Here is a 26,071-nt window from a genome sequence, read left to right as displayed (position 1 = left end):
AACTGCAAACAACATTTTTAGCCTTAAATATTTCTCATCCTGCATTCACAACTATTTTATGCATCTATTTTCCTTTTCTGCATAATTTCATCACTTAAGTCTAGTCTTGTCCTCTCTTTTGTTTGTTGAAGGCTCACATTTTCACATCCTGATAAATCATGTAAAGATGTCATCTGTAAGAGTTGTTGAGTCTCTGCAGAATGTACGGATCTTCAGCTTTATACAAGCAGCCAATGCACCATTTCAAATGTGCCTTTCTTGACATAAAATGTAGACTTACATATAATTGAGAATATGTCTCATTTCAAAGCCATACATAATACATAATTGATGTATTTTAAGATGAAGATTTGGGGCTGTATGGAAATTGACCTAAACCTCTCTAATTTGCACTTTGAGGAGCCTGCTTATTTGCAAGTTATGAAATCTTCTGGTATGACTGTGTCTGTAAGTAATCTGTGGCACGGGTCAGCAGCATCAAACTTTTATATGTGTGCACCTGGCAGGTCACCTGACCTCAACAGTGGCCACCTAATGAGGCTCAAACAGCTCCTCCGGAGACTTATTCCTGCCATCACTACTTTGTGCAGGGAGCATTAAGAGCATTCTTCCTACTTCCTGGTTTGGCAGCTGCAAAGCGATGGAAAAGCATCAGCTAAATCGGATAGCAAAGGGTCCAGCAGAATGACTGTTGTCCCTCTCCCCTTCATGTTGGAGACGTACCACCTGTGCTGCTCTTGCAGGGCCTCCCATGACCCATTCCACGACCTGTTTTAGCTTTTGCCATCAGGCAAAAAGTATCAGAGCACTACTGCAGAATACAACAGCTTCTACCAACAGGACTAATAGCTTCCCCTGTAATTGGAGGAGCTTTTCCATGAGATCATAAGACATGTACCAGAGCAACAGAAAAATCAAACTCTTCCCATGTCATTCCATTGCAGACGCTGACCAAATCCCCTCTGCATGTTGACATGAAACGATTGGGGCTACTGTGGGACACTCAGCATGCTGGGGGGGTTGTATTGTCCCTGCCCTCTGCCACATGCATTGCACAATACTTGATTGGCACTCACTCCCAGAGAGGAGGAGTTAACCACATGTCTCTTTCAGCAGGGTGACTGCTGCTCTCTCTCTCTCCTGCTCCAGTAACTGGAGGCACAAGTTCCTTCTTCACCAGCCTCAACTTCATTTATCCGGTAAGTGAAACTTTTATTGCATTCTTATGTTCTTTGACATTTTAGAAATATGAGTGCAATTTGATGACTTTAATTGCCATGATTGAAACTTAAGTTACTTTTCACAAACTTTGACTCTAAGAAGCAGTTTGTCTGTGTGAAGCTGAGGACCATTTGGAGAATTGGTTTCACACATGGCCACATTGACAGCGTGCCTCAGTGTTTCTAGTGCTCTTTTCGAGGTGGATTTCTTTTACCCAACTTATCCTGTCTATTGTCTTAATTTCAGATGTACCGAGGCCAGTTTTCAATCAGCCAAATGTCATTAAAGAAAAGAGACAAAAAAAAGCTAAATTGCCCTGATTTGAACTTAACATGTTAGAGGACATGAGGCCTGCTGCTCATGTCTCAAAGTCTATAAAAGGAACGTCATGGGAGAGCCGTCCAGCGATGCTATTCCTGGACTTACTGCTGATAAAATGTGACAGATGCAAAGAGGGGGCTTGTTGACGCACTCTGTAGCCCCCCAGCATCACCTGGCTGCACACGTTTTCAAAAGGTGTCGGTTTCCGGTTGTGCCTGGAAAAAACAACACAAACTTTAGATTGTAAAATGAACAGTTCATCAAACAAGTAAACTAAGGAACTTTACAGGGTGTCAATAACAAAACGTGTCAAATTCATCTAGCCCCCTATGTATTTACAGCCGAGTCACAAATGAGCTACCTAAATCCACCTGAAGGACCATTAAATTTTTGTATCCTTTTTGAGGTAGATGTTTGCATTTTCAATTCCAAAGACATTTGCCAAAAGTTTTCAAAGGGTGCAAAGTTTGGACATTTAACACCTGGAGTCTTCTACTAAAGAGCCATGTTGTTGTGCAAGATGACTGAAAATGAAAAAACAAAATGAATGACTGGTAGCAAACGTTGTTCAATAACTTTTATATATTGATGAGCATGAAAAGAGCCTTCTAAGAAAAGTAAGCTACCCCTTATACATCCCCAAATCTGCATTTCTGGATCATGTTTATACAGAGCACAGGAATGAAGCAACAAGCTGTGGATACAGATCAAGGTTTTTTGAGAGTGATTCTGAGCCCATGTAGTGATTTCCACTACAGAGCTGTGTCTCTATTAATGAAGAGCTACCCGTGGGACCTCAAATTTTCTGAAATTTTATGCCGAGGAATATTATTCTGGATTGGTAAACTATTTCCTTACTTCCTCATGGAGTTAGATAGCCATCTTTATTGCAGTGAGAATTGGCCTATCTAAAGTGCTTTTGTACTTTTTTTATGTTACTATCCTTTGCAAGTTGATGCCAATAACTACTTTTTTCTTTTACATTACTTAAGTATTTTAGAATTCAAGATGGATTGATATTTTTCATAAAACCATAAAAGTCTTTGGGTTGTACATGTATTCCTTGTCTTTGCACTATTAAATAAAGGTGCTGAAGAATTTACAAACCATCAAATTCTGGGCAAAAATTTTATACAGGGTCCTAACCACAAATTAGGTTTTTTGGAGGAAACAATTCAGCTGTGGTGACTTTATCTAACCTTTGACTACCTTCAATAAAATTTTATTTTAGGGTCAAATAAAATCCTTGAAAGGAATAAATTAATGCTGATTTTGAAACTAATCTGGGAACTACCTTTTTTAGTCTCACTTTTTTACTACTGACTGAATCTGATAAAGTTTGATAACCTTTTTCTGACATGTTTTTCCTTTATGTTTTCAGAAGGTTTGGGCTGTGTACCTCTGCTCCAGCCATGGCACCCAAAAAGAATAAGACAACCAAGAAGAGCAAAGGGGACATCAATGAAATGACCATCATGGTGGAGGACAGCCCCATCAACAAGATCAATGGGCTGAACACCCTGCTAGAGGGAGGAAACGGCTTCAGTTGCATCTCCACTGAAGTCAATGACTCCCTGTACGCCCCAAACCTGCTGGAGGGTTTGAGCAACATGAGGCAGGACAGCTTCCTCTGCGATCTGACGGTCGCCACCAAGTCAAAGTCTTTTGATGTCCACAAGGTGGTCATGGCCTCCTGCAGTGAGTACATTCGCAACATCTTGAAGAAAGATCCTTCCCTCCAGAAGATCGACCTGAACGACCTCTCACCTGTCGGCCTCGCCACGGCGATCACCTATGCTTACTCTGGGAAGCTGACCCTGTCACTGTACAGCATCGGGAGCACTATCGCTGCCGCCATGCTGCTGCAGATCGGCACCTTGGTGAAGATGTGCAGTGACTTCCTCATGCAGGAGCTCAGCGTGGAGAACTGCATGTATGTGGCCAACATTGCTGATGCCTACGACCTCAAAGAAACCAAGGAGGCGACTCAGAAGTTCATGAGGGAGAACTTCATCGAGTTCTCTGAGATGGAGCAGTTCTTGAAGCTCACCTATGAGCAGATCAGCGACTTCCTTGCTGATGATTCCTTGCAGCTTCCCTCTGAAATCACAGCCTTCCAGATCGCCATGAAGTGGTTGGACTTTGATGAGAAGAGGCTGAAGTATGCCGCAGATCTCCTGACCCATATTCGCTTTGGTACTATCTCAGCCCAAGACCTGGTGAATCACGTCCAGAGTGTCCCCAGAATGATGCAGGACCCCGAGTGCCACCGTCTCCTTGTCGATGCCATGAATTACCACCTGCTGCCATACCAACAGAACATCCTCCAGTCACGTAGAACAAAGGTGCGTGGTGGCCTCAAAGTGATTCTCACGGTGGGTGGACGCCCTGCCTTGACGGAGAAATCCCTCAGCAAAGAAGTTCTCTACAGAGATTCAGATAACGTTTGGAATAAGTTGACAGAAATGCCGGCAAAGAGCTTCAACCAGTGTATCGCAGTCTTGGACGGCTTCCTGTATGTGGCAGGCGGTGAGGACCAGAACGATGCCAGGAACCAGGCCAAGCATGCTGTCAGCAACTTCTGCAGGTAAGAACTCCTTGTCCCTTTGCAATGAATCAGTTGAACTTGTTCTTGCAGAATTCCAAACTGATGATAACTCTTTCTTCTTTAGATACGATCCTCGCTTCAACACCTGGAACCACTTGAGCAACATGATCCAGAGGCGTACCCACTTCAGTCTCAACACCTTCAACGGCCTGTTGTTCGCCATTGGAGGGCGAAACAGTGATGGCGTTCAGGCCTCAGTGGAGTGCTATGTTCCCTCATCTAATCAGTGGCAGATGAAAGCCCCAATGGAGATTCCTCGTTGCTGTCACGCCAGCTCCCTCATTGATGGCAAGATCCTTGTATCAGGAGGTTACATCAACAACGCCTACTCCAGAGCTGTGTGCTCATACGACCCCTCCACTGACTCCTGGCAGGATAAGAGCAGCCTGAGCACACCTCGTGGTTGGCATTGTGCCGCCACCGTGGGCGACCGAGCCTATGTCATTGGTGGAAGCCAGCTGGGAGGTCGTGGGGAGAGAGTGGACGTCCTCGCCGTTGAGTCTTACAATCCTCACAACGGGCAGTGGAGCTACTGCGCGCCTCTGCACACAGGAGTGAGCACAGCAGGTATTTCCATTTTGAACAACAAGGTGTACCTCCTTGGGGGCTGGAATGAGGGCGAGAAGAAGTACAAGAAATGCATTCAGGTGTACAACCCCGACCTCAACGAATGGACTGAGGATGACGAGTTGCCAGAAGCTACAGTCGGCATTTCATGCTGTGTCGTTACCATCCCTACACGGAAAACACGCGAGTCCAGAGCCAGTTCAGCATCTTCTGCACCAGTCAGTATATAAAGTATTAGGCAGTAGTAGTGCTGTAGTTTACATGTCTAAAGGTCTCCAGCTCTTCTGTTGCAAAAGTCTTGGTACCAAACTCTTAAACTTATCCCCTTGTATCCACTAACATATATTTTAACTCCCTTAAGATGAGGAAAAACTGAATAAAGCACATGGATGATGAAAAAATCTCATTTATCAGAAGCAAACAAAAAAAGCCTTGGCCTGAAATCATAAAAAGAATTTGAAAGCAATTTAATATATTTTCAATATTTATTATGTGTTAATCAGTAAAAATTGGAATCATTAAGGTCAGTAATGTCTTAAAAAGAGACAAGTGGATATTGCAGCAACCAGATGCATCAGTTTTAGACAGAAGCTTGTTTTTGGGGCCAACCAGTTGTATAAACTTTATTCAAACTGTTTTCTGTTACAAATAATAAAGGCAATTTCAAAGGTGAACAATGCCTTTGGGGTTAATAATGAAAACAGCACAGAAACTAATACCAAAAATGATAATTCTGCTGGATTTTGTGACAGTCTTGTTAAAAAATGACTGTAGCGACTGTGATTCTCTAATACTTGAACAGATTAATAGACAGGAAATAATTAGAGCTGGATAAAGTGTTAGCATTACCTGCCAGGAGTGGGTGCTCATGACTAGAGCTTACACACACACACACACACACACACACACACACACACACACACACACACACACACACACACACACACACACACACACACACACACACACACACATAACACTTTCATGAGTTCTGTTGGGAAAATGCTGTAAAGGTGTGGAGCGTTGAATGGGTCAGGATGTGATGGTGATAAGTTATTTTGTAAAAAGAAAAAAAGAAAAATATAACTCGGGGATGGAAGTGGTCAGCCTGAGCGTTCCTGGAGATCGAGATGTAAATTCCTTGAATGCTCATGTCTTTTAATTTTTTTGTTGGATTGTTTGTTTTTAAATTAAAGAAATGAAGTGTAAGCTGCTCTGAGCCATTGTTCTTTATTTGAAACATTTCATGTCCTTCCAAAGGCCAAAATAAGCAAATAAAACAGGTACCGGTTATGTTTTGGTGTTATTTAATCATTTTTATTCAATATTACTTAGACTTTGACATTATTGTCGTTCTGTACGCAGCAGGTGTATACAGGACAAATTCTGTTTACAAAGGGCACAGTTTTTCAGTACACAGATAGCAGTAGATAGCAATAGGTACAGATAACAGTAATAGCTGTATTACAGTTGTAGTGGCCTAACATAAAGTGCATCAGCAGTGGAATGCACAATAATAAATGAATAAATGTGCAGCAGTGTCTTAAAACTGACCTGAATAAAAATAACAGTGAAGTGTGTGCAATAATGTCCAGCAGCAGTGAGTATTGTCTGTAATTTAAGTGTTAAGCTGATGACTTGGGGGACAAAGCTATTGCAGAGCCTGGTCCTGCTCTGAATGCTGCAGAACCTCTTTCCACACAGTCCGTGGTAATGGGTGTGAAGTTGGTTATTGTGCCTGTTAGGTGGCATTTCTAAAATATTTTTGACTCTAGGGAATTTATGACCTGACTTTAGTACAGCTGATATTGTTAAATGAGTTAATGAGATTGAATAAAAAAATTTAGTTTCACCACATTAGGAAGAAACAAATGGTGAGGACATAAGGACAGCATTTATTTCCCGTAGACTTCAGCATTTTGACTTCCTATACTTCTGGTTTCAAAAGTCATAAATTCTGTTAATGTTGAGCCAAGGAGCTCTTTTTTTGCACATCATCTCAAATTCCAAGGTGTATTTACACACACAAACTAAAAGATAACTGGTTAGTATTTACATGCAGTCTACCATAAATCACAAAAAAAAAACCCTTTTATGACAAAGTTAATGATTTACTGTGTAAATATACTCTATACTGAGTGTGTATGTAAAAAAAAGACTAGAACTAAAGACAAAAATAAAGGGAAGTGCTATTTCAATTCAGACCCCGTTTCTTGTGTTATCCCTCAGATTGAAGGTAAGATGATTTATTAGGTCAGAGTAATGGTAGTCATATTGAATAAAATTTGAAGTCACAGAACCTTAACTTCAGAATCACTGCAATACAATTGTGAAAGGACTCCTGTGCCTAATTCCTGTCAACTTTTTCCATTAATGTCCAGGTTTTGATTATTTCACCTGACGATGGAGTGAAGAAAGGGGGATGTCCTGGGTAAACTATGCACAGACAGACTTTAAATGATAATAATCTTCTATCTCTCATATTCTTTGTATATAAAAAGGAAATTTAACTAGTTTTATACATTCATGGTGAGAACGTCAAGGTAAGAATAAATTATAAAACCTCAGACATTTGCATTGTCCTATTGATGCAAATTTTGAATAATCTATTTCTTCCATTTCAGCTAAATATTGTTTACTAACAACACCTTTTTCTACATATTTAGGTTATCTAAGTCTCACAAATTATGGTTAGGCTAAAACTGTTGGTTCCCTCAATAAACAAAACATTTGAATACTGCATGTTATGAATGATGCAGCATTGTTAATAGAAAATGGTAGCTGGTCAATTCCTGGTAAGAGTCCCTTTTTTAATAACAAATATCTGACTTCTGAAAGAAAAATTCTGCTGTCTTTTGACTAGCAGCCACATTCTTATTTAGGGCAGATGTCAGTGAAGTTCAGTGACCTGTGAACCAGTTTATTCACACACACACACACACACACACACACACACACACACACACACACACACACACACACACACACACACACACACACACACACACACACACACACACACACACCTAAAGAGAAGTTGATAGAAAGCGCAAATGCTGTGTCATGATTACAGTCAGCTTTCTTTAACAACTACTGCACCTCCTGATTCTCTGCCTCGGGTTGTAAACATGTCTCATTTTTCTCAAGCTGGAATCTGTGAATGAAAAAAAAGCCTAAGCACTTAACCTTTGTGGTGGTTGCAAGAAAATATGAATTGCCCCTTTATTCAGCTAATCTCTCCAATATATCAAGAAAATGAACTATTAGCTGTTAGACATTGTGGTAGACCAGACCAAGACATGTAAAGCTGCCACTGCCCACACTAATGTGGTAAATTGAACCCATTTCTTTGGAGGACCTACAAGATCGTAACACATTTTCTTTTCTCCATTTTCTCAAGATTAAACATTGATTTTAGTTATTTTATTGGAATCTCAATTTATTTAAAATCTTGTTTTCTCAAGACAACTGGATAATTCCATATCATTAGCCAGAAAACGCATGCCAAGCTGCCCTTCTGCCGCTGCCCAGTATTAAGGTAGGCTACTGTGATTCTTGGTGCTTTGGCTTCTTTATGAAAAGTACAAAGAAACACAGAAATTTAATCATGCACTCATATTATTGTACTATTGCACATTTCTTTTTTGTACTCATAGTTGTTATAGCTCCTGCTCTAGAGTATAATTGTGGCAAGTGTGTATATATAGATTAAGACGATTAATCTGGTTTTATTAAAGTATAATATTTTATTGTTCCTTTTGCATATTTTTCTTTCTTTCAAAGTATGTTCTATTTTATTATTTCAACGGATTTAAGGATACCTGAAAATTAAACTTGTAGTCTTGGAAAAATAAGCCTTTGTTTTCTTGAAAAAAGAAGAAAATTTGTTCAGTTCTAAAGAAAACATGTGAAATTAAGTTGTTATCTAAAAACAATAAAAATAAAAAAAAAAACACTTGATCATGACCTTTCAGGGTGTCCTTTATTTGGGCTTCCGTAAATCTGAATTCGTATTTTAACAGCATAAAGTCTTTTATTAAAAAAAAAAAAAATCATATTGTTTGTTTAGATGGTCCTCTTTTTTCATTTTTATTCATTCATTATTTTTTCCTTTCCCGGCCCTTGACTTTAAAAGCGAGTTTGACTGAATTTTCATCGTGAGTTTGCTGTTTCCGATCGCATTGAATGCAGCACCAGTCTGTAGTGATTGACAGGCTGTAGGGCGGGGCCTAGCAGCAAAGAATGCTGAGTCATAGTGATGTCATCCCCCTGCTCCGCTCCGCCTGACGGCATCACGTGTGTGAAACCAGGAGGGCGTTCATATGAACAACACACAGCCCGGCTCGAGGAAGCAGACTGGCTTGGCAACAAAGACGTACACACTAGGCACACGTATCTGTCATTCCATCACAGAGCTCCACGAGTAGCTGCCTCAGTCTTTAGTCCGTAACGGAGCCGAGGCTAGCGGGAATCGGCTCGGAGCATTGCCAGCCTTGGATGTGCTTTAGCGAGCTAACCAGGCATTAGCAGGTGATGAGCAGGGGCCTTCTTCTTGAGAGCTTCCAGCTAAGGTTACGACAGGGCACGCTGCTTAACAACACTACCAGACCGCAACTCACCACCAGTAGCCTTCAGTTTACATCTCCAGCCTGTTTGTGCCATGGGTTTACTCTCTCAGGGGTCTCCACTCAACTGGGAAGAAACCAAGAAGTACGCCGATCACATCAGGAAACATGGAATCATTCAATTCCTCAACATCTACAATAAAGTGAAGGAGCGGCAGAAAGATGTGCTGAAATGGGGAGATGAGGTGAGTAAGGTTTCTTAATGTTATCGTTATCAAACATGAGTACGGTGCTGCTGCTTTGATCTGTCAGTCAAGATGGTTGTGCATGATGCAATACTCGTCTTATATGTGCTACAGGTACATAAATAGATGCGTACAGTGTTAATCCAGGAATGAGAGGTTGTATTCTGCCAACATTGGATATAACAGGAAAAAAAAATAAACAGGGGAGAAATTCAATGTGAGAGTTTAAAAGGTTTTAAAGTAGAAAAATAGACGTAAACATGATAGATACGTGTCACAAAAAACAGAAAAATATTTCATAATTGCTTTTTTTTGCATGGATTATGAATGTATAGTTTCTAAATGGTAAATAGGCTTTCATATTAGTATCTATTCAGTAATTCTAGCAGCATACTTCCAAACTTCTAGTTATGCAGGTGTTATATGAAGATTTGCAATGACTTAACATTAAGTTAAAGCTCACTTCAAAGTACCTGAAGATGTGGATCTGGCAGTCGCATGCACTCTTCCTGCATGTGCATGATGCAATAAAAATACTTTTGTCTTAAAAACCTGTAAAAACTGGAAAAAAAAAAAAGATAGCTGCTTCTCATTGTTCACTCCAAATAATACCAGCAACTCCATATCATAGTAACAAGCTGACACAATAACAACAACAACAATCTTGGCTGCTGCATTTATTCCATCATTTATTATGCATATGCATGATGCGAGTACATTTTCACTCTCACGTAACTCTGCAGAAAAGATTGCAAGCAGATTAAGCTTCTGAAATGTGAATCCAAAACAGTTTTAATGTAAATCATGAGCAACTCTTACCATTAAGTATCATAGTAATTTACTGCAAATATTCATAGTTCATACAGAGCTGCGTTTTTGCAAGTTGTGCCTCAACATGTAGTTGAATGTACATTTCATGAGAATATGTGAGCCTCTGTCATTTAAGATACATGTGCTTGATGCTTAAACTTAATCATTTGTCTTGTAGCTGTCTCTCTGTAAGCCTGACAGAGCTCCCTGTGAGGACACATTCACCCAAAGCTTGACATACAGCATGTAAAGTCTTGTCGATATGTTTCTGTCATTTTATGAAACTCTCTCCTTCCATTCACTCACAGTTTGCCACCCACCAGTTCACAAAACTTCAGTGTGCTTCAGCTTGAACAAAGTGTTTTCATTTCCAACAATGTGGAATGCTGTTGTTATAGATTAATCCCTCTTTCAGACAGGGGATTACAGGGTTGCAGAGTCAAAGTCAAGGAAACATAGCTGATGGATTGGAGTTGATGTGATGTTGTTGCCATGAGATCTTGAAAATGCACACTTTGTTCCGTGGTCTAGCGTGCATCGAGACAACATAAGAAGAGTGCATTGAAAGAGCACATCCGTGTACTGATCATGTGTTCTGTTTGTTTGTAATCATTTACTCTAAGGTCGAGTACATGTTGGTGGAGCTGGACGATAAAGACGAAAAGGTCCGGCTTGTCCTGAACGGAGGAGATGTTTTAGACACTCTCCAGGAACAGGGCGAAAACATAAACCCCAAGTAAGTACGCTCTCTATGGGACAACATAACAACAGCTGGATGAACTACAAACATGACGCCATCTTTGTTTGCGTTAGGTTTAACTGTGTTTGCAAACACACGTTGAGTTTGTGAGGACACGCATGGCTTCAGTTAGTTTTTCTTCCTGGAAGGGGTCAGGCTCAGAAATATGTTGTTGAACTTTAAGCACAGAGCGGTTTCTTATCTGAATGACATTCGGTGAATGCCACACCTCGAGCACCCACAGTTTTGGCAGGGCTGTTATTGGCTCATTATTTGTTTTGGATGAGCTGTAAAGTGGCTGATTGTGATTTCATTTGATTTTGGTTCAATAATGTGTCCGACTAATCTGTTAGACAAGATTAACCAGTAGGAGCAGGACCAAGCTTAACCAACAAGAAGCCCAATTATGAAACAGGGCAGCTTTATTTGTATAACACCTTTCATACACAACAGCACTTCAAAGTGTTTTACAACAAGAAAACAAAAGGAAAAAAGAGCAGGAGTGAAAGCTTTACACTCAAAACACTATGTCAGATGTTATTAAATGTGCAAAAAAGAGGTGAAGGGTTAAAATAAATTTTAAAAAATAGAGTTAAAATGTAATTAAACAGCAGGAGCGTTCTATAAAGAATTTTTTAGTTAGACTTTAATGTAAGCAGAGTGAGGGTTTGTCTGACATCACCTGAGAAATTATTCAATCTTTTACTGTTTTCTTCCCACTCTTGAGGCAGTCAAAAGGTCAACTCCAGATCTCCACATGTCACAAGCATGTCTGTCATGAGAAACTTCCACACCAGCAGCATTTTGGACTGCATTGTGCTTTTAAAGCTTTGTGAGCAGAGCTGCTGTAATCTAATCTGCTGGAAATAGGAGTGTGCATTAACTTTGAAGGTCTCACTTTGACATTATTTGTCTGACTCTGGCATTGTTTGAAAATCTCTCTACTAGTTAATAAGTCTGTTTAATAATCCAGTTGGCATCCCTCTGATGCAAGAATTTATGACACTTCCACACCCACATAAGTATGTATGTAACCTGTACGAACACCGCTGTTAACCCTTTATCAGCCAGAAAACTTTTACAAAGCCTGCATCTAAAAAATAAATTAGCTAAAAAGGAAGTGAATATTTTTGTCATCATAAGGTGTCAATGTTCAAACTTTATAAACTCAGTTTGTAGTGTAGTTTAGTAGCCGGCTATATAAAGTGTTCCTCACAACTGCTTTGAGACGTGTCTATAATGTTACTGAACCCTGGTTATGTCCTACCACTGCTCATCTACCAACTCCAACCTCACCAAGCAGAGGTAACGTAACCTCACTCTTCATTTTATTGTTAGACTCTCAAGTTTGAACAGACCACTGCAGAATAACTGCTGACTGTGGGTTGGAATGAACAATAACACAAACATCATAACTTGTGTTTTAGCCTGTGCTCCATCACTCTCCTGTTTAGTTTTCTTTTGCTGAGACGTCCAGCTTCAGAGTCCACCATTACTATGAAACTAATCCAAGAAATCCTTTTCAGCAGAGAAAAAACAGATCTCAAGTCTCACTACTAAACTTTGTCTACCAGGGTAGTGTCACCCAGAGCCCTGTTTGCACCAAGCGGTCCTGTATGGATCAATACAGTTTGGTACGGGTCGGATCTGTAAAGCTTGATCCTGTTTGTGTTTTCACAGCCAACTGTGCTTTTCTTGTCAGGTGGCAGATGTCTAAAGCCTCATCAGCTATGTAATAGTGTGACGGCAGTTTTAGTCAAAAGAAACTCCACAAAATGTGTACCGTACCGAGATGCACCAAACTGAAGTGCTTGGTAAAAACAAGGCTCAAGAGACTTCAGGTCCCAACTGCAAAAAACTGAGAACTAACATTTAGAAATAACCAGATAAACAGGCAAATATATCATAGTGAGATTATTTCAGTATTAACTTATGAATTCCTCTCAGAGCCTTTAACTTACAGTCAATAACCAACAGATATAACATAAAACAACACACGACCATTATCAGAAAACGGATCTAGATTTCAGAATCTGCACGCTCTTGTTTTCAGTCAGCAGCAGGAAGAGAAACCGGTTTGAAAACATCAGTAGTTTTAAAGCATGATGATAGTTTAATTAAAAAGACTCGCAGGTGAAAGCTGTCAGAGTTGGAGGTGCAGAGACCGGCTGCACCACCCTGCAGCCAAACACCTCGTCTCATTGTGTTTCACATGTACTGAATTTGCCTTCAAGCTTGTTCTTTACTTTGACTTTCAAATCCACAGTTTGCACACGTACGTATGACATAAGAGGACTGATGAACGAGTTGTGTGTGCTTTGTACTGAAAAATCCCTTCCAGTCAGGCCAGTTTTTAATTAAACACCTTTTCTGGGGCATTTAAAGGTGTCTCTTCTTCAGATTTATCTCCATATCAAGCCCGAACCAGTCGTCCTGGTGATAGACGCGGACTCTGGCTCTGAGTGTCTTTGTTGCACACCTGGTTTTTACCTCTAACAGCTCCCTGAGGCTCTGTAAGTTCAGAGGAAGAGTCGAACCCCCTCCTGATCTCTGCATATCTCTTACAAAGTTCAAACTGGTTGGTCCTGAACATTTTCCTGTTCTCAGCACTGAGCAGCCTTCCCACACTGCCATCAACCCGGCTGTAGAGATGATATCAGTGCAGTGGGCCATGTCTTCCTCAGCTGACCTTACTCAGATAGTTTGTTTCCTTATATTTGTAGTGAGTCATTGAGTGAATTTTTATAGAGATGTGTCCACCTCAGCACCTTTGCTGTCCCCTCGCCTCAATTTATTCCTCAGCTTGTGGTGCAAAATCTGAAATCTTCTTATCAGTGAAACTAAATGTTCCTTTTCACAATATAAGTAAAAATCTGTGATAACATTATTTATTAGTGTGATATCAATCTGTCATTCTTTCCGAAAGTTAAGTCCTGCTCTGTGTTTTCTTACCCCGCCTGTCTGCAACCTGAAAAACAAATACCAGATAGCTTTAAGTGCTGCTCTTTTTTGCCGCAGGCGCAGTTTAACTGTTCCAGGTAATCTGACAGCAGCTGAATGTGAGCTGAGGCTCTGTTTGATTTCTCTGACAAGGTTTTATTCATTGGTTTAATATTTTTATTGATAGGTAGTCCTTTGCAATTTATTTTATTACACATGGTGGTGTTAAGATGATGATTTATGTGCAGTGCTTTTCTGCATTATATGTTGAGCTGTGTAGTCATCAGGGTGCAGGTTTGGCTCAGCGGTTGTGTTCAGCCCTTTGCTCAGCCTCTTTAAAGTCTCCTTCCACAGTCCTCTTCTTTAAACACAGAAACAGACAAAGGGGAGCTGTGCACATGCATGGAGGAGTGAGGACACCTTCCTGCGCACTGTCCAACATGCAAGACAGTTTGATAAGTTTCCACACTAGAGCTTCATCAGGTTGACAGTTTGCAGAGAGATACAGGATGTCTTAAGAAGGGTGTGGCTACAAGTCTGCACCTGATCAACAACACAGCATCAGGTCTGAGTAGACAGAAAACATGCAAACATCAGTCTTTTAACTATAGTGAGAGCAAAAATTGTTTTAACACCTGACAGATCTGAAAGTATTGAGCTTTTTTTATGCCAACAAATCTTGATCCTGAAACTTGCAGATGCTTGCTCTGAGCTCAACAAATATCAGATGAAGTGACTCCTTCTCTTTTTATCTACTTTTAACTTAAGTATTTAGTTTTTCCTCCTTTTGCAGCAGTTACAGCAGCACATCTTTTGTATAGTGTTAGTGTATTTCCTGAGAGCTTTAACACTAATGTTATGCCATGACTTCTGCAACTTAATCCAAAAGATTTCATTCAAATGAACAGTATAGCTGTGCAGTTTGTTTTACAACTTGAACAAATTTGCTGGATGAGGTTGAGGTCCGGACTTGAAGAGGCCAGTCCATCATTTCCAGTGTTCCTTTTTACTAAGAAAATGACCCAAATCTCTGTCGGTATTCCCAACTCCTCAGTATAGAAAGTTGCTATTAGCTGTCCTAAAAGTTGCCGAATGACATCATCGCCTAATTTGCAAAGTAAATGATGCTGTTCGGAGAGAGGAACAATGGTGTGCACATATGATCCTGGGAGAGACAAAAGGAGTGTAAAAACAATGTCAATGAACTTTCTTCTGTCCATTCTTCTTGTTTTTATGAGATTTGCCTCTAGTTGCTTTTTTGAAAGAAAAAGTTGCTAAATTTTGTGACAAAGTTGCTAAGTTGGCAACACTGATCTCTGTATGATGGCCTTATTTTTTGGTAGATTTAGCGTAAGGATGACTTTGTAGATATTTCATTAGTTCTTTAGGTATTTTAATGGACAATTTAACAAAGACAACCAAAACCTTGTGAATGGGCCTAATGCTGTAATAAATTTGGCCACCATTTTTACAACCAAATTCAAAAGGAAGCACAGTTGAATCAAAGGAATACATTAGGGATGAGTTCGTTATTAAGTCCTTTAGAAGACAACATCACCCCCTCTGAAATGAAGGCTGACCTGGGGAGAGATGCTACGGTGTTGGATAAAAAAATAGGAACACCCCCCCCCCCCCCCCCCCCCCCCCCCCCCCAAAAAAAAAAAAAAAAAAAAAAAAAACAATAAGAAAACAAAGCTTTGAGAAAATACTCGTTATCCATGTGAGGGAACAATTTTCTCAAGCTTAAAGCTGTCAATCAGTACTGCATTTGTTCTTGTACTTCACTTTCTACAACAATGAGGAGCCTCAAAGTGCTTGACAGCATCTAAAAAACTTCCCTGAACACTTCACAATCTATTCACAAAATCAATATTAGGTCTAAAAAAAGGATTCAATAAAAACAGAGAGGCATGATAATGAATTTGAAACAAGGAAACTTAGGGGACAACATCAAGATGTCTAAATTCTGCATGTGTAATGAATAAATGCAAAGTGGTATCAAAACACTAGATTACACTCAAAAAAATTAAAATTTTTCAACAAGATGGACCAAAATGTAAAATAAGAAAATGGATAAGATGATCAAGAAGGTGAAAAGAATTCCAGAGACGTGTTTGAGTGCTGTAAATCTGTGTTATGTAAAGTGAGGGTTGTTTGGCCTCAGGATTTCTCTGACTGATAACGGTAAGCGCTCACCCCGGGAATTCCTTAACCGTTGTAACATTTCTCTAAAACAAGGAATTCTCTGCAGGCGTTGTGAATGTGTTTGCACAAGCCGGAGAGTGTTTTGCTTTGCTCGCTGCTCATGACGTCGAGCTGAATCTGTGAAGCCGACTTCACCCAGGGGAAATACCAGAGGCAGTGGGAATAGTGGAGCTGATGCATTCCTCATTACTGCCCCTCTGTCGCACAGGGCAAAGAGCACGCTCTGCAGCACAAATATGGCCAGTTTGTTCACCTTTACGAATGATAAACCAAGCTCATTTTCAGACACATAATTGTTGAATTAAAACTAAGTGTTTTCTCCATGTATGTGTGTAAAAGCAGAATGTTTACACCATGCTTTAACTGTTTCCTGCAGCCACCCCACGCTCTGGAGACCAGAGTATGGCAGCTACATGATCGAGGGGACTCCAGGGCAGCCGTACGGAGGGACCATGTCAGAGTTTAACACTGTGGAGGGAAACATGGGGAAGAGACGACGAGAGGCCTCATCAGTCCTGAACCAGAACGAAACGCTCTGCACCATCACCTCATTCCCAAGGTACCCAACTTTCAGTGGGTTAGCCAAAAATACACCAGAGAGATTAATCCGCCTGTCATCTACTTCTGCAGGGACACACTTTTTCTCTTGTGTTGTGGGATTTTGTGGGTTTCTCTATTGTTATTGATTACAATCTGAGTATCAATGCTTTCCCAAACTGTTATTTTGGAAAATAATTAAGAATATCCTGTTTTATCCCTCCAACTTCAATACTATGGACCATTTAATGTGGTTCCTTTGCATAAAACCCTGAAAGTACTGTTTTAATTCACTGGTGCCATGTATTCATTACTAAAGAAGGTCATGGGAGTAATTTTAAGTGGAAAACATTATGAGTCTCATTAGATTTTGGCCTGTAGTGATACAAATTTCCTCTATTTTGACCTTTTTTTCAAACCAAACAGTGGATTGATAAAGGAAACTGTAGATTTACAGTTAATATCAGTGGCTCTTTGCTGAAAACTTCTCAAACATTTCACTTTTTCTGCAGGTTAGGTTGTCCTGGTTTCACCAAACCCGAGTACCAGCCGACTCCTGTTGAAAAGGGAGTGTCGAAGTCGCTGTTTTTCCCTGACGAAGCCATCAACAGACACCCCAGATTCAGGTAGCGCTCACAGGTTGAACTTTGTTACAGGGGAACTGAAAAGTCTTGAATTGATCCTCATTTGTAATAATGTAAAACAAAAAATACAACATCACTCGGCTGTGAAAGGATTTGGTTTACATTTCTGCTCAGTTTCACAGTTGAAGGAACTGTGAAGACTTTCCAAGTGACTTTGAAAAGTTTCCCTTCTAGATATATAATCCAAAATTAAAAGACAGGACCGAATTGATTTAAGTCTCTTGCTAGTCTCCGATAATGTAACATTACAGACATGTCTCAGAGCACCAGGCTATCAGTAGCGCTAAATATAGCCTGCTAATAAACTACAGAACACACTGACAAAGTTTGCTTGTTGTCATGTTTCAAACAATCCCACTACGCAACTGTTAATAAATACCTTGCCTCTTGGCGTTTTATCCAGTAAAAGTTGTTTTAAGCAAAGAAAAGTTGAGTTAAAAAGAAGATCTGATCTCTATTAATTTTCCAAAACAATCACACGCCTCGTTACGAGTCATGTCTTCATGACAGTGTGCGTGCGACCTCCGGCCAAAAGGTGTTGCTGCAATCCACTTCAAACTGATAGTCCTCACAGTTCCTTCAATGCCAGAAAAAAATGTTTTGCTTCTGAATTTGATAAAGTAGATTTTCTAACACTGTATGTTTGAATTGTTTATCTTGTTTTCTGTTTCAGCACCCTGACCAGAAACATTCGACACAGAAGAGGAGAGAAAGTCGCAATTAATGTGCCAAGTGAGTTTTATTTCAGGAAAGGGTCTGAGCAGTTTCATTTACAAAAACTAATGTCTTTTAAAAATAAAATCTAGTATAAAATGTTTTTGCATTCATCTAAAAACATAACTTTGAGCAACATCCTGCCCCCAAAGCTCATGACAGAATAATCAAATGAACCACAAACTCTCTCAAGAAGAAGATTAGCTGCAGAACTGTATTTATCATTAAAAAAATCTGCAGATTATATGTTAAGATCACAGTTAATGATCTTAGCTGGATGGATGAGATTTGGGATGATTATTGGTTTTCAAACTGCAGGAATTAAAAAAGTAACTCCGACTCCTTTAATTTCTGTGTTTCAGTCTTCAAAGACAAGTGTACTCCATCTCCTTTTGTGGAAGAGTTCCCCGAAGACGATGGCGAAGCAGCAAGAGCAGCTCTGCCTGATCACATCTACATGGACGCCATGGGCTTCGGCATGGGCAACTGTTGTCTGCAGGTACGGAGCGAACTGGACAATGCCGTGTGCTTTCAAACAGTGATGTAATCAAGATGGTGTAACCGGGGCTATTTTGACTTTTGTTGCAACAGCTCCTTTACAATCTGAATAAGTGATTTATAAATGTACTTCAGCCTCTTTTTATGATGCTTTTTTTCAGGTGACATTCCAGGCTTGTAGCATCGAAGAGGCCCGCTACCTTTATGACCAACTTGCAACTTTCTGCCCCATCGTGGTGAGTAGATCGATAAACACGGAGCTTCCTGTCATAAATTTTGATAATTTACCTGAGCTCCCAAAGCTAATGTATAACTAATCATTTATTAACCTAATAAAACTATTAAGAAAGTCAATATGAAAGATGATAAAAAGCAGACACAAAGGTTAAACATAGTCTTTTGGAACTGAAAAGGCATTTGCATCAGACAAAGAAAAGATAAGTCTATTTTTTTCTCATTTGGGTGACGAAATAAAACATCACACTTTACAGCTTATTATTTTTCTCTCTACAGATGGCACTGAGTGCAGCCTCTCCCTTCTACAGAGGCTTCGTGTCGGACAATGATTGTCGCTGGGGGGTTATTTCTGCCTCGGTGGATGACCGGACACAGGAGGAGCGTGGGCTCAAGGTAAGCACGCAGAGCTTGAAAACCAAGTCTGAAAGATGATCGTTTTCAACAGAAAACCCACGTTTGGATCTCTCAAATTAAAGTTCAAATTTATCAGAATTAATCAAAAATACTTTTTTCTTTTGCAGCCGTTGAAAAACAACAAATACAGGATCTTCAAGTCCAGGTATGACTCAATCGACAGCTACCTGTCCAGCTGCGGTGAAAAATACAACGATATCGATCTGACGATAGACGAAGAGATCTACAAGCAGCTTCTGGACGCAGGTACAGATGTTCCAGAAACAGGCTAAAAACAACACATTTCATCTGTGCCTGTCATTAAAAGACCCTGTAGAGAAATTCATGGATTAAATCAGCTTTCTGTGTGTAGGGATTGATAAGCTCCTGGCTCAGCACATAGCTCACCTTTTCATCCGAGACCCACTGTCAGTGTTTGAGGAGAAGATTCACTTGGACGATGAAAACGAGTCGGATCACTTCGAGGTGAGGACAAAAACATCCATGAAGAGAAAAACAAACATCTACCTTCTATTTAAAAGAGTGTTTTAAAGTGGATATCATCTCTATACAGAACCTGCAGTCGACTAACTGGCAGACGATGAGGTTCAAACCTCCTCCTCCAAACTCTGATATCGGCTGGAGAGTGGAGTTCCGCCCCATGGAGGTAAAACTCACCTGCAGTATCACATTTCTGAAACTTTTTACATTATTTATGTTTAGATTCAGCTTCAAATCTCTTGAAAAAAAAAAAAAAAACACTAAGGAAATGTTTTTGTTATCAGGTGCAGCTGACCGACTTTGAAAACGCAGCGTACGTCGTTTTCGTCGTCCTGCTCACCAGAGTGATCTTGTCCTATAAACTGGACTTTCTGATCCCTCTGTCCAAGGTACAAAAAAGGGCAAATTATCTAGAGGCTTTTAGAGAATTCATTCACAAACAGAAGAGATTTTCAGACTGAAAATAAAATCATCGTTTTGTTTTAGGTTGATGAAAACATGAAGGTGGCGCAGAAGAGGAATGCAGTTCAGGAGGGGATGTTTTACTTCAGGAAGGACATCTTTAAAGGTAAAGACAAATCACGTCACCGAGATTGGCAAGAGGAGCGTCATATCTGTGATCAAAGCCTTAGAGAAGAATGACTGACTCACTCAATTCGTCCACCAACAGGCTGCAACCCCGGCTTGGACGGCACTGCTTCTGCTCAGAATGGTTTGGAGAATGACACCTCAAATGAAGAGTACACTCTGATGAGCATCGACACCATCATCAATGGAAAGGTGATTATCGTCTTTGCTTTTGACATTTGGAGTTTAAGTATGAATCAGTTGGATAGTGGTGTTGGTCTGTTGGATAGTCAAACACTCTGATCAGTACTGAAATCTCTCAACAACTTGAAGACAGCCCAAAAGAAATTAGATATTCATCTAATTCCCAAGTTAATTCCTGCTTATTTGATGATACCCTCGACTTTTCTAATTTCCAAATTAGATGACTTTTAGGTTTTTATGAAGCCAAAACTGAACTACATTTGGATTGGTTGTCAGCAACTTCTGGCTTACCCACATGATGAGATGCTAAACATCTTGCACATCTGGTCTTTGTTTTTATTTTTTTTAACCAAGCGAAGACGTAGTTTTGATGTTAAGTTCATGGACATTTTAAAGAAAATATTAAACCATGTTAACAAACATCTTGAAATAGTTGTATATGTTAGCTTCTGGTCAAAATTCTGATTGTTAAGTTGTCTTTAAGGTGAAAAGGAGGGCATAGGGGATAAAAAGTGGTGACCAAAGGTATCAAAAGCAAATTTAAACTTGAAATTTGTGTCAGTCTGCAACTTTTTTGGAAAAGTGCTGCTGCTGGTCATGGATCTATGAGGTTTTCTTGGTTAGATGAAATAAAATACAGTTTTGATGACACTTGCATAAAAAAAATGTAAGACCAAGGTGTGGGTTAAAGTGATTCAGATTTTTTGGGATGCAACCTTGATGGCTCTCGTTAAAGTTTTATGTGCAGGTCCAACTCAGGGAGACCTTGTTGGAGACGGGGCTTAATGGGGGGTATTAGATATCCTTTTTGGCCTGGGAATACCTTGAAATCCCTCCAAAGGAGCTAGGAAACATTGTTCGACATTGCGTGCAGACACCACAACCACAGCTTAGAAGGATGGACGAAGTCTCTAAAACACTCTGTTAATCTTAAAAGCTACTTAAGAATATTTAAACAATGCAAATACACATTATTTTGTCATGCATTTGAATGCTACAAATTTAGGGTTATAAGATGTTTCCAGGACTTCAGATGACACGTTCATTGTCAGACTTTTAGGAATGGGTATCATTAACCAGTTTCTATTGAGAGTCAATTAGAAATAGATCAATCCATCCGCAACATTAGCCCTCATGCACAACAATTCCCTTGTCATTTCTTAACATCAACACATCAATCATGCTCATCAGTTAGCAGCAGAATTTCCAACACAGTGGCGTCGAGATCGAAGTGAACAAAAGCTTGGCTTCACTTTACCATAAAGGACGCTAACAGTGTACAAAGATTATTTATATTTTATGTATTTAATGTCCAGAGATTCAGGCTCCAATGACCATGTGCAAAGATTTCCACTTATTTTTATGCATTTACATCCAGAAATATCCAGATATCCAGTGACCAATCACATATTTATTTACTTATAAACTCAGTAAAATATTGACACAGAAAATCTGTAGAGCTGGCTTTTTATACCCTAAAAATTAACAGGAGCTATTGATAAGGGAATCTACAAAGAATGGGATTGATAAGCTGAATTGACTATGAAATTGATTTCAATAAAATCTTATTAAAACCCATAGTAGTGATTATTCTTTTTAGGGCTAATCTCTTAGCATGGTTTTTAATTCCTGCTTTTCTTCTTTTTTCATTACCAGGAGGGCGTATTCCAGGGTCTCATCCCGATCTTAAACTGTTATTTAGAAAACATGGAGGTGGATGTGGACACCAGGTGCACCATCCTCAACTACCTGAAGCTCATCAAGAAACGTGCCTCAGGTGAATAAAGGTTTATCTTCTCACTATGCGATAGATTTCCTCTCCTTTCAGCCTTAACTCTCTCTGTGTTTCTGAATCAGGTGAACTGATGACCATGGCAAAGTGGATGAGGGAGTTTGTGTCAAAGCACCCGCAGTACAAACAGGACAGCGTTCTCACAGACAAAATCAACTACGACCTGTTCAAGAAGTGCGACAAAATCGCGAAAGGAGAAGAGCAGTGCCCCGAGCTCATCGGGAACCCGGTCAACAGGTTCAAATGAGAACGTAGGAGTCCAACGACAAATTCGCATGTGAAGAAAGACCAAATGTGTGGCTGAGAAAGAAAGCGGTCCAATCTAAAGAGAAACGACATGTGTGTGTTGAAGAAAACACACCTGCATTAATGTATGTAAATAAACTGTACCAGATTTTTATGATCACAAATTATTTTAATAGGATTAAGACTTGCAGAAGGTTGTGTAATAGAAATCAGATGTGTATTTATTTTTCTCTGGAAATTAAGGCTCTGTGTGAGAATGTAAATGTAGCTACCAGATGTACAGTAGTCTGCTTTTAATCCTGTCTTCTGTAAATACTGTACTTCTGCTCTTTGAAACATTAACATCCTCGGGTATTTGTTTTTCTCTCTGCAAACGGGCTTTCTTTGCGTTTCATAGGTGTTTTTTTCTGCATTTTACAAGAATTGTTTGCTTTGCTGACATTGTAGTGGGACCTTGAAGATAGTGTTGCATTCAACTGGAAAAGGCGAACCATTGTTTGCAATGTGATGCTGCTTAACAATAAATCTGTAAAACTGTAACAACCACTTCAGACGTCTCCTGGAATGCTTTTAACTTAAAGGAGCCGCATCAGATGGATTTGATTTAAAGCGCTCTATAAACATGTCTTGAATCCTTTAATCCCTCTTTATAACCACATGAGAAGCAGTTTGAGTGACACTTCCTGAGAAAAGTCTGTCGCCAGTACAGCGACATCATTTGGATGAAGGTGAAAATGTAAGAGTTCTGAAAACATATTAGAGGACGCAAAATGAGATTAGAGTCGTGAAATGGTGCAGAAAAGAGACAAAATAGTGCACAAGAAGGAAGAAGTTAGAAATATTCTTGGCTAAAGATTATTTTATGATCAAAATAGTCTGAATATGAAAAACAATCCTGATAAAATCCAGATTGTGATCCTGTCATTAAAACATCCTGACATCTTTCCCCCCTATTGCCCCCTAATGGAGAACATTTTCCTTGGTCAGACGCTGAGTTTGCTGTTGTTTGCAGCACGTAACACTGCAGAAAACTGACCACTTTTCATCTGGTATCAAGAGACAACTGACAGAAAAAAAAAGAGATAGTTGGTCATAAAGAAAAAATGAAAAAAAAAATCCAACTTGCTCTACAACGTTTTCATTTTCCTCCACTAGATGACAGTGTTGAGCCGCAGTTTTACAGAACAAGCTGCAGAGACACACAGCATGATGGGTGACTACAATCCTATACAGAGAAAAGAACTGGCCATATTATTCAAAAACTACATAATGAAAAAAAGAAAACATTATTATGAGATTCAGGAATTGAAGTTTTAGGAGAAAGTAGAGGCACCGCAGCGAATGAAACACTTTAGAGAGTGGGATAAATGATTAGATAACTGATGAAGGGTCAATAAAATCCTACTGCAGGTGAGGGGCTTTCAGCACAGCCATCTGTCCTCTTTAATCCAACAGATAAATGGATCTAACACAGCTGACCTGTGACCTGTAACAGAAAACACAGGTGTTACCAATAACTCTAATGGCCCTTTTCTGTGAAAGTGACATGGCATGATAACCTGAAAGATATCAGAAAGCTTTCGTAATTATTGTTTTGTTCAATCTATACTTTTCATACCTTGAAAAGTCTGAATATTTGTTGGTCTCTAAAGTGAATCAGATCAGAGCGTATAAAAAGCACTGTGTCTGCGTTTGTCTTTCCCAGCCAAAGACCTTGTATGTGACCCATGAATTTAAAAGAATCAATAAACAAAATAAACAAACATGGAGCTGTTTCCTTTTTTAAACACCAAAGAGATCGATGAGAAAGACTGCTGAGAATTATGAACCGGTGCAAACATGACCACATCAAGCATCCCCATGCATGAACTGTGCAGGTGTTTTTCCTTAAATCAGTGATGCCTGTAACTCTGTTAAGCTTGAATGAATTATATCTTTTAACTGCTTGTATTACTTTCACTCTGGAAAAATTACAACTTTGCATTTCTGGGACATTTTTGTTTTCTTTTTTTCATGTTACTGAGTAAACCTCCAACCTCTTCATCCTAAATATACTAGAGTTCACTATAAGCTCAGATCTATTGTATAAGATTATAGTCTGTAGAGTTAGCGTGCTTATTAACACTAGATACAAAGCACGGCTGTAACTGTCAGGGATGGTTTGATGTGCTCAGTGATTAATTAACACATAATGGCACTACATCAGTTGTAACAGCTCATCCTCTGAGGACCATAACCCTAAACCTGAGCAAACACACAACTTTGAAAGCAACATCTGACAACAGTCAACAGTCTGAAAACATGCTCATCAGAAGGGTTGGTCATCCTGTGCGAGTGCATGTGAGTGTGTGTGTGTGTGTGTGTGTGTGTGTGTGTGTGTGTGTGTGTGTGTGTGTGTGTGTGTGTGTGTGTGTGTGTGTGTGTGTGTGTGTGTGTGTGTGTGTGTAGATGCTTGTGTGTTGCTACATGTCAGCCCTGTGATAGGCTGGCGACCTTTCCAGGTTGTACCTGCCTCTCAACCAAAGACAGCTCTGGGATAACCTCCAGCCCCCATGACCCTGAACAGGATGAGCAGTAATGAATGGGTTGCCCTGCAGTCTGATTGCAGATTTCTTAACCAATCAGATGTCTGGTCTCAAACCAGGCTGCAGTTCCAAAGGCCAGAGGTGGAGGATGTGGGAGGTTACACACTCTGTAATAAATGAGGTTGGCTGGATTATCTGCCTAATTGTTGAAATCAATATCAGATGCAGAGAAATGTAGCATCTGTTTCAGTCTTTACTTTTGCAAGTGGTCTCAGGAAAATCTGTGTTCTGTACAATCAGCATATTTTATGCTCCACATAAAGAGAAGTGCTAACCAGCATAAATTTAATTATGCATGTATATAAAAGTAGTAGTTTTATATCTAGACTTGAGAAAACACAAAATGAAACCCTTTTACGTTTTAGAATGTGGTCAAAAAATGTTCATGACACTGCCAAAGAAAACTTCATCGAAGCATCTCCATTTGTGATGGAATACCATTTGTATTGTCCAAAAAAAGAATTATAATAAAAATAAAAAATAAAAAAAATAAAAATAAAAAACAGTAATACTGCATGTAAATAAGTATAGTATATATGACTGGAAAACGGATGGGCACTGTTGTAATACATTTATGCAATTCTGGTATGTAAGGACACTGCATGAGCTGGTCCCATTCAATGTGTGGATTCTTTTTAAAATTTTAATAAGCTAAAATAAGTGTGGATTGATCATCATTTTTTTTTAAATTTGATTTTTCTTTTTTCTTTTTTAAGCAAAATGATAAAAGTTTGTTTTGCTTATATAAGTCTTTAATTATTTTTTCCCCTTTTTTTCCTTTTTTTCCAAATGAGCTTTTGTTCATTCGGGATAAACTAATTATTCACTGTCAAATAAATGATGTAAATAAAGGCAGCTGCATCTCACACCCTGTAGCAGCATGTACACGAATATGAAAAAGAAAGCATGGCAAAAAAATACATTTGTAGACA

General features: G+C 39.5%; 2 protein-coding genes across 2 annotated transcripts; both read left to right on the top strand.

Moving 5' to 3' along the window:
* The first annotated feature begins 1,142 nt into the window (after positions 1 to 1,142).
* Positions 1,143 to 5,802, top strand: klhl31 (kelch-like family member 31). The gene is made up of 3 exons (XM_074676145.1): positions 1,143 to 1,199; positions 2,924 to 4,129; positions 4,215 to 5,802. The coding sequence occupies exons 2-3, from the start codon at positions 2,955 to 2,957 to the stop codon at positions 4,945 to 4,947; spliced, it is 1,908 nt and encodes a 635-aa protein (XP_074532246.1). The 5' UTR covers positions 1,143 to 1,199; positions 2,924 to 2,954; the 3' UTR covers positions 4,948 to 5,802.
* A 3,201-nt stretch (positions 5,803 to 9,003) lies between these two features.
* On the top strand, positions 9,004 to 23,116 carry gclc (glutamate-cysteine ligase, catalytic subunit). Its single transcript, XM_074676469.1, has 16 exons — positions 9,004 to 9,527; positions 10,961 to 11,073; positions 16,598 to 16,780; positions 17,271 to 17,384; positions 18,076 to 18,134; positions 18,479 to 18,615; positions 18,776 to 18,850; positions 19,128 to 19,244; positions 19,373 to 19,511; positions 19,618 to 19,730; positions 19,819 to 19,911; positions 20,030 to 20,134; positions 20,232 to 20,313; positions 20,416 to 20,525; positions 22,173 to 22,293; positions 22,374 to 23,116. Exons 1-16 carry the CDS (start codon positions 9,378 to 9,380, stop codon positions 22,553 to 22,555), a joined length of 1,893 nt encoding a protein of 630 aa, XP_074532570.1. The 5' UTR covers positions 9,004 to 9,377; the 3' UTR covers positions 22,556 to 23,116.
* The last annotated feature ends 2,955 nt before the right edge of the window (positions 23,117 to 26,071 follow it).

The sequence above is a fragment of the Halichoeres trimaculatus genome, unplaced genomic scaffold, assembly GCF_033239565.1.
Source record: "Halichoeres trimaculatus isolate MK-OKI-2021-1 unplaced genomic scaffold, fHalTri1.1 fHalTri1_scaffold_8, whole genome shotgun sequence".
Taxonomy (NCBI): Eukaryota; Metazoa; Chordata; class Actinopteri; order Labriformes; family Labridae; genus Halichoeres; species Halichoeres trimaculatus.
This window is presented reverse-complemented; position numbering and strand designations above follow the sequence as displayed.